At 44.8% G+C, this 13,218-nt stretch overlaps 2 protein-coding genes across 2 annotated transcripts; one reads left to right on the top strand and one right to left on the bottom strand.

Moving 5' to 3' along the window:
• Nucleotides 1-114: 114 nt before the first annotated feature.
• Nucleotides 115-3,280, top strand: LOC110509624 (retinol-binding protein 1). The gene is made up of 4 exons (XM_036941353.1): nt 115-562; nt 1,067-1,251; nt 1,693-1,794; nt 2,840-3,280. The coding sequence occupies exons 1-4, from the start codon at nt 487-489 to the stop codon at nt 2,891-2,893; spliced, it is 417 nt and encodes a 138-aa protein (XP_036797248.1). The 5' UTR covers nt 115-486; the 3' UTR covers nt 2,894-3,280.
• A 681-nt stretch (nt 3,281-3,961) lies between these two features.
• On the bottom strand, nt 3,962-13,187 carry LOC110509563 (tumor necrosis factor receptor superfamily member 5). The gene is made up of 8 exons (XM_036941347.1): nt 12,523-13,187; nt 10,399-10,524; nt 8,847-8,993; nt 8,343-8,436; nt 8,091-8,167; nt 7,620-7,733; nt 5,148-5,285; nt 3,962-4,384 (listed from the first exon to the last, which is right to left on the bottom strand). The coding sequence occupies exons 1-8, from the start codon at nt 12,602-12,604 to the stop codon at nt 4,203-4,205; spliced, it is 960 nt and encodes a 319-aa protein (XP_036797242.1). The 5' UTR covers nt 12,605-13,187; the 3' UTR covers nt 3,962-4,202.
• Nucleotides 13,188-13,218: the final 31 nt, after the last annotated feature.

The following is a 13,218-nucleotide window of genomic DNA, read 5'->3' as shown; positions in this document are numbered from 1 at the left end:
ATGGAGAGAATAGCGTTTAATTAACGCGGAAAGGGCACATTTTAGGAAGAGGATTAGTGGAACAAAAGCTGTTTGCATAAAGCTCCGTGGGGAGGAGTTTACGCTTTCCGTGGGAGAGCAGAGGGAGCGAATGGGGATTTTAAAGGGTTGTGCAACGTTTGCATCAGGGAATCGATACCCGGGAATTGAAGGAGTGAAGGGAGCAGAGGACAGTCATTGTGGATACGACCGCCGCTCTAAAACATTCCAGCAGCTCAATCATTCCTTTATCGAGTTGCAGTTTTGCGTAAAGCCGCATACCTTCCGACTGACACTAGCAGACAGAAGGTTAGCTCACAGGTTGCATAAGTCTTATTATTATCAAACAATGCGGTAGTGGTGAGAGCAGTGAAAAGAGCAGAGAAAGAGAGTATCTGTAGAGAAGAGGCAACACTGTAGGTTACAGTTTTCTTTGTTGAGTTCCTCTGCAAAACTAAAGGCTAAAAGATGTCTAAACCAAATTACACAGGGACATTTCACATGGTGTCTCAAGATAACTTCGAGAACTACCTAGCAGCTTTGGGTAAGATTATATGAATCGTAATGTCTTTGTCTGTTACCACATATATTAGCTACAAATGCGTTATTGTTAAAAAGTGTCCAATTCGTGTAGTTGTAAAATGACACGTTTTAAGAGTTTACTGTACCTCTGCAACTTGCCTCCTTTCATTTTAATTTATCACGATTCATTCATTCGATTTGACTGAAATTAACATATTTTTCCCCCATTGTTTGCCTACTGCTTTGAGATTAATTTGAGGGGTAGCGACTCATCGAAAGGCTTGCCGTCTCCATTCACAGAGCCGAGTGATAGATCATCATGGCGCCTTAGCCTGTAAATGACCCTGGACACAGACAGGGGTGTGTGTGTGCCTCTGGCTGTGCGTGTGTGATATCTGGAAACATTAACAGGACATGTAAAAGGACAGACACAGCTGTAGGTCAGAGATGTTGCCTCAGATACACTACCTCATTACTAGAATGGCAAGGTGTTATGTTTGGTTGATTAATTCTCTCTCTCCGTCAGATATTAATTTTGCCCTGCGGAAGATAGTGTGTATGTTGAAGCCCACTAAACAGATAGTCCACGACCCGGCCACGGGCAGTATGAAGATCCGCACATTGACCACCTTTAAGGACTTTGATATGGATTTCAAACTGGGTCAGGTCTTCACGGAGGACCTGGGACCTGTGGATGGACGAGTCTGTCAGGTGTGTGTGTTTACAGTTCTACATGTATGGTTGGGTGGGTGGTCTCTGTGTTCTTCATCATGTGCTGTTAGTAAAGACAGTGGCTAAATGTATTTCTGTTATCTGTTGATGTTTTCCCTTATGTTTGTCTGTTTCATGGCTTGTTCAGACTTGTACAAATTCTTTCTAATTGACTTCATATAGGTGTACTTGTCATACTACTTTGCCTTGTTTGGGTGAATAGACTATTTTCCAGCTGTGTGTGTGTGTGTGTGTGTGTGTGTGTGTGTGTGTGTGTGTGTGTGTGTGTGTGCACCTGTCATAACCACCCCCTGTTGCTTGTTTTCAGACTGCGCCAAACTGAGAGTGGTACAAGGGTGTGTGTGTGTGTGTGTGTTAACCACAGTGGGCTGGGTGGGTGATAAGCTGGTGTGTGTTAGCTCAGTTTTTCTCTGTTTTTAGACCACAGTGGACTGGGAGGGTGATAAGCTGGTGTGTGTTCAGAGAGGAGAGAAGGAGGGAAGAGGATGGACACACTGGCTGGAGGGAGACAAGCTACACCTGGTGAGAATGAAGGGAGGGATGGATGAACAGAGAGGGATAAGGTATGGAAGGGAATAGGAATAGAGGTGAACACAAGGCCAGAGCAAGGGAGGAAAGCAGGAAAGATTTGGGAGGAAAGAAGATGCTGGGATTGATATACCATTTTGAAAGTGGGGGATATGCAAATCAGATTTGGTAATGGAAGTTATTCACTGCTTAAGTTGTATGCGTGCACGTGTCCGTGCGTGTGTTTGTGTGAGAACAAATGAGGTCCTTCTAAAAAAAGAGGGGGTGTATGGCCCTCCAGCCTCCTTATGTGTTGCTTGTACATGGGAAAGAAATGTGTGGGGCCCGAAAAAGGAGAAAGAAACAGAGGAAAACACTTAAGTCTTCAGGGTGAAGGAATGGGCAGGAACAGGAAGAATAAGGAAAGGTTATTGTTCGTTACCATTTTAATGAGCTAAATACAGACTTCAACAAGACTCTTCATAGTGAAGGGATTGGGAGGAGAATCACAAGCTTCTGTTTAGGCCTGTGCTTCAGATGGACTTTAGTTGGGCAATCTGTTTTTGCTTGTGATTACATGCAAATGCTGATTACGATTTCAAACAATCAGCATTGTTTTATTAAACAGCTCCCAAATGCTTCTAATAGAAAACAATACCTCATTGATATTTTGTTCAAATCCGAAAGAGAAGTTTGGAAATAAATACCACTGGGGATCAGGCAGTAAAGGGTGGATTTGGTGAGTAACGCAAGAAGAGGTGGAGGGAGGGGCGCGAGGGGGAGTGGGATTGAGAGCGGGGAAGTACATGTGTATGTGGGGGGGGGGGGGGGGGGGGGGGGGGGGGGTAAGGAGAGAGAGAGGAAGAGGAGAGATAGGGTTACAGAGTCCGGAGAGAAAAGAGCACAGCGTTTTTATTGTGACTGAGTCCATTAATGATCTTTTCCCAAGCAGACACTCACTGTCACACGCACACACTCACTCTCACACACTCACTCTCACACTCACCCACCCAAACCCCTCCCTCTTTTCTCTTTCTCCACCCTCTTCTCAACCCTCTAGGAGATGAGAGTTGGAGATGTGGTCGCCAGGCAACTCTTCAAGAAGGCAGACTGAAACCACTGGGAAGGATCCCGTTCATCAACTCAACATTCATGATTCTCATTAGAAAACAGTCTAGGACTTGGTATATAAGTGCCAGAGTTATACAAATATGATCATCATTGTTTTAAAACCATTACTTAATGGACAACATTTAAGATATTTTTAATTAGTGTGCTATTTCACTGTGGGAAAGATTGTCAGTTTTGAATGTTGTCATGGTACAGTGCAGGGTGAACTGTGTAAACATTCCCAATGTGTTTCCTCATATAGCACTACGCTAGTTCACAATGCCATTGAATGTTCCCTTTTGTGTTGAATGTGGCTGTTCTGTGTCCAAATATACCACCTGATGCTCCACACTACAAATACAGATGTTGCCTCTTTATGGTACTGTCCTAACTCTTCCCTTCAATGTGTATTTTTGTGTGATCTGTGATCGAAAGTCAGTTCAGCGTTTTTCACTCCCATTGGTTAGGATTTGGGGCTTACCCTTGGTCTGTGCCTAAAGGGCTGTGTTTACACAGGCAGCCCAATTCTGTTCTTTAAAAAAAAAAAAAAATTGGTCTTTTGACCAATCCGATCAGCTCTGAAAAACATCTGATGTGGAAAGATCTGATGTTATTGGTCAAAAGACCAATGGAAAACAATATCAGACTTGGCTGCCTGTGTGAAAGCAATCCGCATTTAGCTGTAAATGCTAGCTGATAACACTAGAGGGCAGGGTAAAGCAGTTTGAAGTATGGTAGCTGCTGCTACTCCTATCCTACAGGGGGCGACAAACACTTAATTAAGCAGTGTCCACTCGGGTGTTGTCTACATTTTAGATTCTGCACTTTGCTAAAGCGTCAACTGTTTTGACAGAATTTTCAATGCTGTGGTTAAAACATCATTGAACAGATGCTGTGATGTCAAAATGAATATCTATCTATATATATACATCTACTTCATCAATCTCTTTTCCACCACTTTGATGTTCATATCAAGTAACTGACAACAACAGGTCGTCATTAGGGAATGTCCAGCCGCCGGGGGCTTTGAAAGTTCCTTATAAAAATGTAAAATAGAGAATCTATGATGACATTTGACCTCAGTGGTTATACTTTATTTAAACCCTCCAACGGTTTTTTTTCAATGACCTAAGAAACAAAGAATGTTCATTGGATGTTTATAGTTCAGTATATTTGCATTGCAGGGATAAGACTTTACAAAAGGGATTGTATCCAGGAACCTTCAAGGAGGAATCTGCTCAGCTGTTTTCCCATGTGGGTCTTGTTCATTGAAAAATTTAATACAAAAAAAAGGATTTAGTTGAAAATCAGAATTAAGTCCCTGGCCACTCATCTTCCTGTGGCTCTGATAGGTAGCGGGAGGGTCTGATGTCATTTCCTCTCATTCCATTACTGTGATCCGATTGGCTGAATCGCTCTGATGTTGTCATTGTTATGGTGGCGCCATCGGCCTCAACTTCACAGTCTGGTGTATGGCCGTTTACCTGAATAACAGCTGGGATACACAAGGGAAATAGTATGAGCACACAACAATAACCCTCCTCCAACCTCACGTAGTACAGCATTTATCATTCACAGGCCCCATCTCATCATGTCCATAGAGGTAACAATACATGTATTTTAATGATTTGATTTAGGCTCTTGCAAATGGAGAATAGCTCATCCTGATGGTTGATTATATGGGCAGCCTCAGTTTAGATTACATTACATCTGATCCATTCTAAGTGGGGAGAGTCATCACATTATTGATCATTGGGAAGCTGCAGAACTACTATGAGTGATGGATACAGTGTAATATAGACTAATGAAGGTTTATCACAAATAGCTACTCTACATGGAAACAGTGTGTTTTTGGTGATGCGATTTGTCAGGAGATGATTTAAAGGGTTAGTTCATCAAAATGTCAAATGTATATTGCCGGAGTTCAGCTCTATGGCGCTGAATTACGTGCTTGAAATTGAAAGGTACAGCATTTAGGGGAACATATACAGCATTTAGGGGAACATTGCCTTTAAATTTAAATCGCTCTATAACGCTAAACCTCAGCAATATAGATTGAATCGAGCCCTTAAACCATGGTAACCAGGGTCCCATCACTCATATTGTTCTGCACTCTATGATGCTAATGCTAACCTGTAGCTCAGCAAACAAACCCAACCTACTCTCTGGGTGTACTAAATACCTCCTTTCTTGTGCACTAGAAGAGGTACATTTGTAATTGTGGTGAACTATTCCAACTACCGCTGAGGGACTTTCACCTGTGTTGATGAAGAGTGGCTCAGTAACTTTCTGGTCCAGGCTCCAATGGCTGTTGCACTCTGAGGGGAACTTGAGCTCAGCTGGAGCGAAGGAAGGAGGTGCAGGCTCTACAGGAATACCAGGACCACTGGAGTTGGCTACAGACAAGACAGGAAGACAGACATGATATCACTGAGTAGCACTATCAACATTCATATACTTGCTGTATCTTATCTGACTTGTTATTGTGGGTAAGTCCAACCGCCACTGGTGAAGCATTGATTAATAGGACAGTCACCAAATGTGTCAACCGGTGACGCCACTGTACTTTACCCAACGCTTTCTTGCTATGAGTTAGCTGGCTGTGAAACGTGTCATGTGGTTTTCCAACAACAGTGTCAAGCTCAACATAGAACAGGATGTGGTTTTGTCCCCAAGTCTCAGAAACTCAAGAAGCTACAGTAGAAGCTTGTTTCATACCTACTATAGTTTCTAAACTGATAATGAGTAGATGTACATGGAATCTGGAGGCAGTTGTTCTTATTTCTACCTTCACAGGGTAGTCTAACTGGTTATTTATTCTGTGGAACCTACATTTAGTTTGATTTGAATTAAATACATATATATATGATCGAAATATCAATGTCAAATAACCCTTAGAAATAAAATTTCAAACAGCATTTTTCAAAAAGAGGATATGAGTTTGAGATCACGGATATCCTCTATGTGCCTACAATGTTCTCTCAACTTCCAATTTTATGGTCAGTCGTTTCTTAACAAACATCTGTTTGTTTGAGATATTAGGCTGAAACATAAATGTTATAACCAGAAGCCAATAGCAGTGGTGTCTAGTGTCCCCCCTTATATAAGCTCCTGTGACTTTTATCTGCACTTGGACTCATATTGGTTGATGTGCTGTGCTCTCAGCCCCTGATCGAGCATAAACATGAGCGATGCATACGAGTTTCACTATAACTCATATTGTCTTTGATCTGATTAATCTCTAGAGGAAGTGGCGAGTTCCTACGTCTGACGGTGAAAAGCAATGACCTTGTTTCCCTTCATTCAATCCAAATTACGTCTAGCACCTTGACACCTAATACTTTTACAATGTGATGCATATTGTCACTGTGTAGGAGAGAAAAGACACACTAAGAGTTCTCACAGCCTCTACATCTGTCACCGGGTAAAATCTACTATACATGATCTGAAATCTGCTGGCTGGGAAATCACACAGAGAAACGAAAAGAGCATTTACTTAACAGTTAGTAGGCCTAACTATCAAATGGGACCAAGAGTGGTGCTTTTTGAATGACTCCCGAAGAAACAAACAAGTTGTTAATAGGTTATAATGATGTATGTACAACAGTCCTCAGAGTGGAGTAGCATCCAGCTGAGGTGGACTTGATCAAGCAAGTTGATTTCACCTGGAGACTCGCTCATGCAATCCCACACCTGTCAGTAAGGATCAGAACTGCCCTGATAGGCTCGTTCACACTTCTTGTTTGTATTTAAAGCCTGTCAAGCCATTTCTCAGTCATTTCCCAATGACCTACCTGGGTTCCTTAGCTTATTTGTCATGATCCTTCAAGTTGGAGGATGTTTACCAGGTGCACTGCAGCAGATTTCCATCCACCACGGCAGAGACAGTGTTTCCACTGTAGGCAGCGTCGGAGTGGTTGGTCACCCATCAACCAGACAGGACAGCATGACTTCGTCTCCATTCATCACGTATTTGGGCTACCAACATAAACAAGCGCCATTGTGGGAAATGGCGCAGCATTACACCACCTCTTCCCCTAGCTACCCATATCTACTGAACCTGTAATGTCACCACTGTGGACCAGTCAAGACCCTCGTCTAACTCCCAACCGCACTGGACACAAAGCATCAGCTGGCAGTTGCTTTGGAGTTGTCACACGCTTCCCAAATGGAGCCTCAGTGACGCTGTTGCCGTGGCATCTCCTTCCGCTCCCCCCTTGACGCCACACCCTGCTGTGCTGTAAAGAGTTTCCACCTTTCCTGATGCCCTGGGCTTTGGCTAATCCACGTCACAGGTTTACAACATGACCCCGCACCCATCCAAGGGGCCAACCTGTGCTAACCCAAGGAGCCAACCTGCGCCCGCCGGAGGGTCCAACTCGCGCCCTTCAAGGGCCGGCCTGCGCTGTGCTCATCCTAGGGGCCAACCCGCACCTGTCCAAGGGGCCTACCGTGGCCTACCAGGTACCCAGACAAGGGGTCTCACGTGAGCCTGCACAAGAAGCCTACCCTGCCACACCTACATCGCTCCTGACCAACAACCCTATTTTTCTGTCTTATTAAAATGTTTCATTGTAATGTCTTGGTAAATACCTAAAACTTGTTCTACAGTACAAAGAGAGTCCCTGGAATATGGTGGCAACTCCCTCTAGCCAATGCTTACATCAAATCCACGATGAGGAGTGAACAAATACACACTATTTGGGTGTTGGCAGTGATGATATACACACCTGGCATGTTTGATTGATCCTTGGCCCTCCAATAGATGTAGATCAAGATTATGATGAGGAGTGAGGTCACCACTAGTCCCGCCCACAGACTGGTAGGTAGGATCCAGTGACACCCTGAGGGACAGGGGGAGGGCGTGAGACGGAGAGAGACAGGGAGAGAGACAGTGGGATAAAGAGAGAGAGCGAGTGAGTGACAGAGGGAGAGGGACAGAAAGAGAGAGAGAGGTTTGTTTTGATTGATCCTAACATCCAGCAAATCTATATGAGGCTCTATCTGAACCATTTCTGAGGGAGAATGCAATGTGCTCTAATCTTGTTTACAGTATTAGATGTACATTACTTATGTCAATAAATCATTCAATCAAGAGGGAAAGAGGGGAGGAAGAAGAAATATTGGTAAAATGTCATACCATCTAGTTTTCTATATATTCTATACTACTGTGCAATAAAAGGAGATGCTATTAGACCTACGAGATATGAAGGCACCACACACAGCATCGGTAGTCTCAGTCCCAGCACTTTTCACCTCCCTCCCGAGGTCCCCACACCTGAGAGAGAGAGGAAAGAAAGTGATTGTGAAACAGAGAAAGGAGTTTAACTCCACAGTTAACCCCGCTGTCCCACAATTGTAGAAAAAATGTCAAACGTTTCGTGCCAACCAAATGCACCCACTGATTTGACGTTCGATAAAAATCAGAGCCACTTTGTGTGAAGGGTTCTGACCTGGTGTGTGATTGGCAGTGTGTGATGGCATCGTTGACGCTGTTATAGGTCCCAGGTTGGCACGGGGCACAGACTGTGTCATTCTGGGGGTTGGCTGGGGGGTTTAGGAACAAGTGTCAGACATGTCAGCTGCTCAAAGTAAAGTACATACATCCAGCAGATTATACAAGCACAGTAAACAGTGGTTTAAACATTGACTCTGAGTGCAGCTTATTAGACTACAGACTCTGATTTCTTGTCAGGTGTCTTTTCAATACCAGCCTTAGTATCTCCAACTCATGATCAGCTCATCAGAGGCAATGGTCTGTCATATTAGAACAGGGTGTAGAGGTGAGGAGGCTGCTGAGGGGAGAACAGCCCTTAATAATGTCTGGAACGGAGCAAATGGAATGGCATCAAACCATCATTCCTCTCATTCCGCTGCAGCCATTATCACGAGCATGTCCTCCCTAATTAAGGTGCCACCAACCTCCTGTGGGGTAGAGGTGAGGAGGCAGTTCTCACCTTGATTCACGACACCTGAACCCAGAGGGCACAGGGTCACGGGTAGGCAGTGTTCACATCCATCGTCTGTACAGTAGAAACCAGTCTTACACACACATTGCCTGTCACTACTGGCTTCACACTCCTTCAATACCTTCTGGTTACTGCCTGAGAGAGGGAGAGGGAGACGGAGAGAAGAGAAGGGAGAGAAAGAGTGGGAGAGAGGATGGTAGAGGAAGAGGGAGACGGAGAGAAGAGAAGGGAGAGAAAGAGTGGGAGAGAGGATGGTAGAGGGAGAGAGAGATGGAGAGAAGAGAAGGGAGAGAAATAGTGGGAGAGAGGATGGTAGAGGGAGAGAAGAGAAGGGAGAGAAAGAGTGGGAGAGAGGATGGTAGAGGGAGAGGGAGATGGAGAGAAGAGAAGGGAGAGAAAGAGTGGGAGAGAGGACGGTAGAGGGAGAGGGAGACGGAGAGAAGAAAAGGGAGAGAAAGAGTGGGAGAGAGGATGGTAGAGGGAGATGGAGAGAAGAGAAGGGAGAGAAAGAGTGGGAGAGAGGATGGTAGAGGGAGAGTTGGGGTATTGAGTGGGAGAGAGGACGGTAGAGGGAGAGTTGGGGTATTGAGTGGGAGAGGCAAAGAAATATGAAGTGAGGTGAAAATAATGAAAATGTCAAGAGAGATGAGGAGAGGTGGGATAGAGAGAGGGGATGTAAAGATGAGGAGAGAGGTGGGATAGAGAGAGGGGATGTAAAGATGAGGAGAGAGGTGGGATAGAGAGAGGGGATGGAAAGATGAGGAGAGAGGTGGGATAGAGAGAGGGGATGGAAAGATGAGGAGAGAGGTGGGATAAAGAGAGGGGATGGAAAGATGAGGAGAGAGGTGGGATAGAGAGGGGATGGAAAGATGAGGAGAGAGAGAGGTGGGATAGAGAGAGGGATGGAAAGATGAGGAGAGAGGTGGGATAGAGAGAGGGGATGGAAAGATGAGGAGAGAGGTGGGATAGAGAGGGGATGGAAAGATGAGGAGAGAGGTGGGATAGAGAGAGGGAATGGAAAGATGGGGAGAGAGATGGGATAAAGAGGTGGGATAGAGAGAGGGGATGGAAAGTGATAGAGAGAAAGATAGGCGGGTCGGGGGGAGCGAGCGAGAGAAAGAGAGAATGAGAGAGAGAGAGCGAGAGCAGGGATGGGGGAGAGAGAGAGAGAATGAAAGAGAGAGAATGAAAGAGAGAGAATGAAAGAGAGAGAATGAGAGAGAATGAGAGAGAGAGAGTGAGAGAGAGAATGAGAATGAGAGAGAGAGAGAGAGAGAGCCGGGTGGGGGAGAGAGAGAGGGGGAGTGAGAGAGAGAGAGAGAGAGAGAGAGCAGGGTGGGGGAGAGAGAGAGAGGTAGTGATAGAGCAGGGTGGGAGAGAGAGAGAGAGAGAGAGAGAGAGAGAGAGAGAGAGAGAGAGAGAGAGGATGAGTCAGATAAAAAATTAATGATTTTAAGGAGACAGGAGAACAATGAGTAGAACTGTCAGAATAAAGAGGAGGAAGTGACAGAGGGAGGAGGGAGGAAGGAAGGGGACTTACTGGAATGGCAGAGCCTACAGGGTAGACATTTTTTCAAGGAGTTTAATTCAGCAGTGTAGTATTCACGTTGACAGGTTTCACACTCTGTTTTTGTAGACTTGCCACAGTCGGTGCGAACATACTGTCCTGGAGTGAGGTTGGGAATGAGAGAATGACAGAGAAATGTGATCATCCATACCCCCACATATAGGCCACCGTATTATACTGTCCATAATAACATGTTCATCACAGGAGGTTGGTGTCATTTTAATTGGGGAGGACGGGCTCGTGGTAATGGCTGGAGCAGAATGAGTGGAATGATATTATCAACATCAAACAAACGTTTTCCATGTGTTTGATGCCATTCCATTCGTGCCGCTCCAGACGTTATTATGAGCCGTCCTCCCCCCAGCAGCCTCCTGTGTGTTTATGTAGTGTTGTGGAGATAAAGGGACTGCTTTTTTCCCCTCTATACTGCACTTCATCATTTGATAATATAGTATAATATGTATATGTGGCACATGTATAACGCTGGTCTTTCAGACATCTTGCTCCAACAGCCACCTGAACAACAGAAACACACCAGTAGTCACTGACCTTTACGACAACAGAAACACACCAGTAGTCACTGACCTTTATGACAACAGAAACACACCAGTAGTCACTGACCTTTACGACAACAGAAACACACCAGTAGTCACTGACCTTTATGACAACAGAAACACACCAGTAGTCACAGACCTTTACGACAACAGAAACACACCAGTAGTCACTGACCTTTACAACAACAGAAACACACCAGTAGTCACTGACCTTTATGACAACAGAAACACACCAGTAGTCACTGACCTTTATGACAACAGAAACACACCAGTAGTCACTGACCTTTATGACAACAGAAACACACCAGTAGTCACTGACCTTTATGACAACAGAAACACACCAGTAGTCACAGACCTTTACGACAACAGAAACACACCAGTAGTCACTGACCTTTACGACAACAGAAACACACCAGTAGTCACTGACCTTTATGACAACAGAAACACACCAGTAGTCACTGACCTTTATGACAACAGAAACACACCAGTAGTCACAGACCTTTATGACAACAGAAACACACCAGTAGTCACTGACCTTTATGACAACAGAAACACACCAGTAGTCACTGACCTTTATGACAACAGAAACACACCAGTAGTCACTGACCTTTATGACAACAGAAACACACCAGTAGTCACAGACCTTTACGACAACAGAAACACACCAGTAGTCACTGACCTTTACGACAACAGAAACACACCAGTAGTCACTGACCTTTATGACAACAGAAACACACCAGTAGTCACTGACCTTTATGACAACAGAAACACACCAGTAGTCACTGACCTTTATGACAACAGAAACACACCAGTAGTCACTGACCTTTATGACAACAGAAACACACCAGTAGTCACAGACCTTTACGACAACAGAAACACACCAGTAGTCACTGACCTTTACGACAACAGAAACACACCAGTAGTCACTGACCTTTATGACAACAGAAACACACCAGTAGTCACAGACCTTTACGACAACAGAAACACACCAGTAGTCACAGACCTTTACGACAACAGAAACACACCAGTAGTCACAGACCTTTACGACAACAGAAACACACCAGTAGTCACTGACCTTTACGACAACAGAAACACACCAGTAGTCACAGACCTTTACGACAACAGAAACACACCAGTAGTCACAGACCTTTACGACAACAGAAACACACCAGTAGTCACAGACCTTTACGACAACAGAAACACACCAGTAGTCACAGACCTTTACGACAACAGAAACACACCAGTAGTCACAGACCTTTATGACAACAGAAACACACCAGTAGTCACTGACCTTTATGACAACAGAAACACACCAGTAGTCACAGACCTTTACGACAACAGAAACACACCAGTAGTCACAGACCTTTACGACAACAGAAACACACCAGTAGTCACTGACCTTTACGACAACAGAAACACACCAGTAGTCACAGACCTTTACGACAACAGAAACACACCAGTAGTCACTGACCTTTATGACAACAGAAACACACCAGTAGTCACAGACCTTTATGACAACAGAAACACACCAGTAGTCACTGACCTTTACGACAACGCTCACAGCACATTTCCACCCCAGAAGCATCATGAAGGTATTCCTCAGTTTTGCATCCCAATCCAGTCATCTCTAGTACATTTGATGATAGTCTCTTTGTGGTCTCAGTTGAATGTATATCCTTTCACACTCCGCCTCTAGCTCTCTCTCCTTGTTCTCTATCACTATTTCTGACTTTGACTTCTTTCTTCCGCTGAAGTATCACTCGCTCTTTGTCTTCTCCTCTGCTGTGTCCTTCGTCCTCTCAGTGAGAATATAGAGCTGCTTCCTCTCCTCTCTCACCCACCTCTTTCCCCCTCGCTTGTCCTCCACAGCGGAAAGCCCCGATGCCCCTCATCTGCCCTGTGCTTCTCTCTCTCTCCCCCCTTTCCTTCCTGCCCTCCCTCTCTGGCACGAGGTGCACTGTTCTGGACCGTGTAAACTAGCTGCAGAGAGGAGGATTCTAGAGGCTGCTTTTGGCACTGTCTCCAGATCAGCATGTCCAGATATGGCACACAATACACAGCAACACAATAAGATACTTCTCCTGACCACTCCAGCCCTTCCAGTCTCTCTCTCTCCCTTTATTCATTTGCTGAACCTTTGTCCTGATAGTGCTGTAATGCTGCTGATCTGAGAGATGTGTTTATATGATGAGTAGATGAAGACAGAAATATATATCCCTGACTCTCTCTTTCTTCCTTC

Source organism: Oncorhynchus mykiss, chromosome 2, assembly GCF_013265735.2.
Source record: "Oncorhynchus mykiss isolate Arlee chromosome 2, USDA_OmykA_1.1, whole genome shotgun sequence".
NCBI lineage: Eukaryota > Metazoa > Chordata > Actinopteri > Salmoniformes > Salmonidae > Oncorhynchus > Oncorhynchus mykiss.
The sequence above is the reverse complement of the archived record's forward strand: the minus strand, read 5'-3'. Positions and strand labels throughout refer to the sequence as shown.

Excerpts from the sequence above, each read along its gene's own strand:
- LOC110509624 (XM_036941353.1), top strand. The coding sequence starts at position 487 with ATGTCTAAACCAAATTACACAGGGACATTTCACATGGTGTCTCAAGAT. Across the intron at positions 563-1,066 it reads GAACTACCTAGCAGCTTTGG|ATATTAATTTTGCCCTGCGG; the intron begins GTAAGATTATAT and ends TCTCTCCGTCAG. Across the intron at positions 1,795-2,839 it reads AGGGAGACAAGCTACACCTG|GAGATGAGAGTTGGAGATGT; the intron begins GTGAGAATGAAG and ends TCAACCCTCTAG.
- LOC110509563 (XM_036941347.1), bottom strand. The coding sequence starts at position 12,604 with ATGACTGGATTGGGATGCAAAACTGAGGAATACCTTCATGATGCTTCT. Across the intron at positions 8,437-8,846 it reads TTCAGGTGTCGTGAATCAAG|CCAACCCCCAGAATGACACA; the intron begins GTGAGAACTGCC and ends TAAACCCCCCAG. Across the intron at positions 8,168-8,342 it reads CACTGCCAATCACACACCAG|GTGTGGGGACCTCGGGAGGG; the intron begins GTCAGAACCCTT and ends TCTCTCTCTCAG.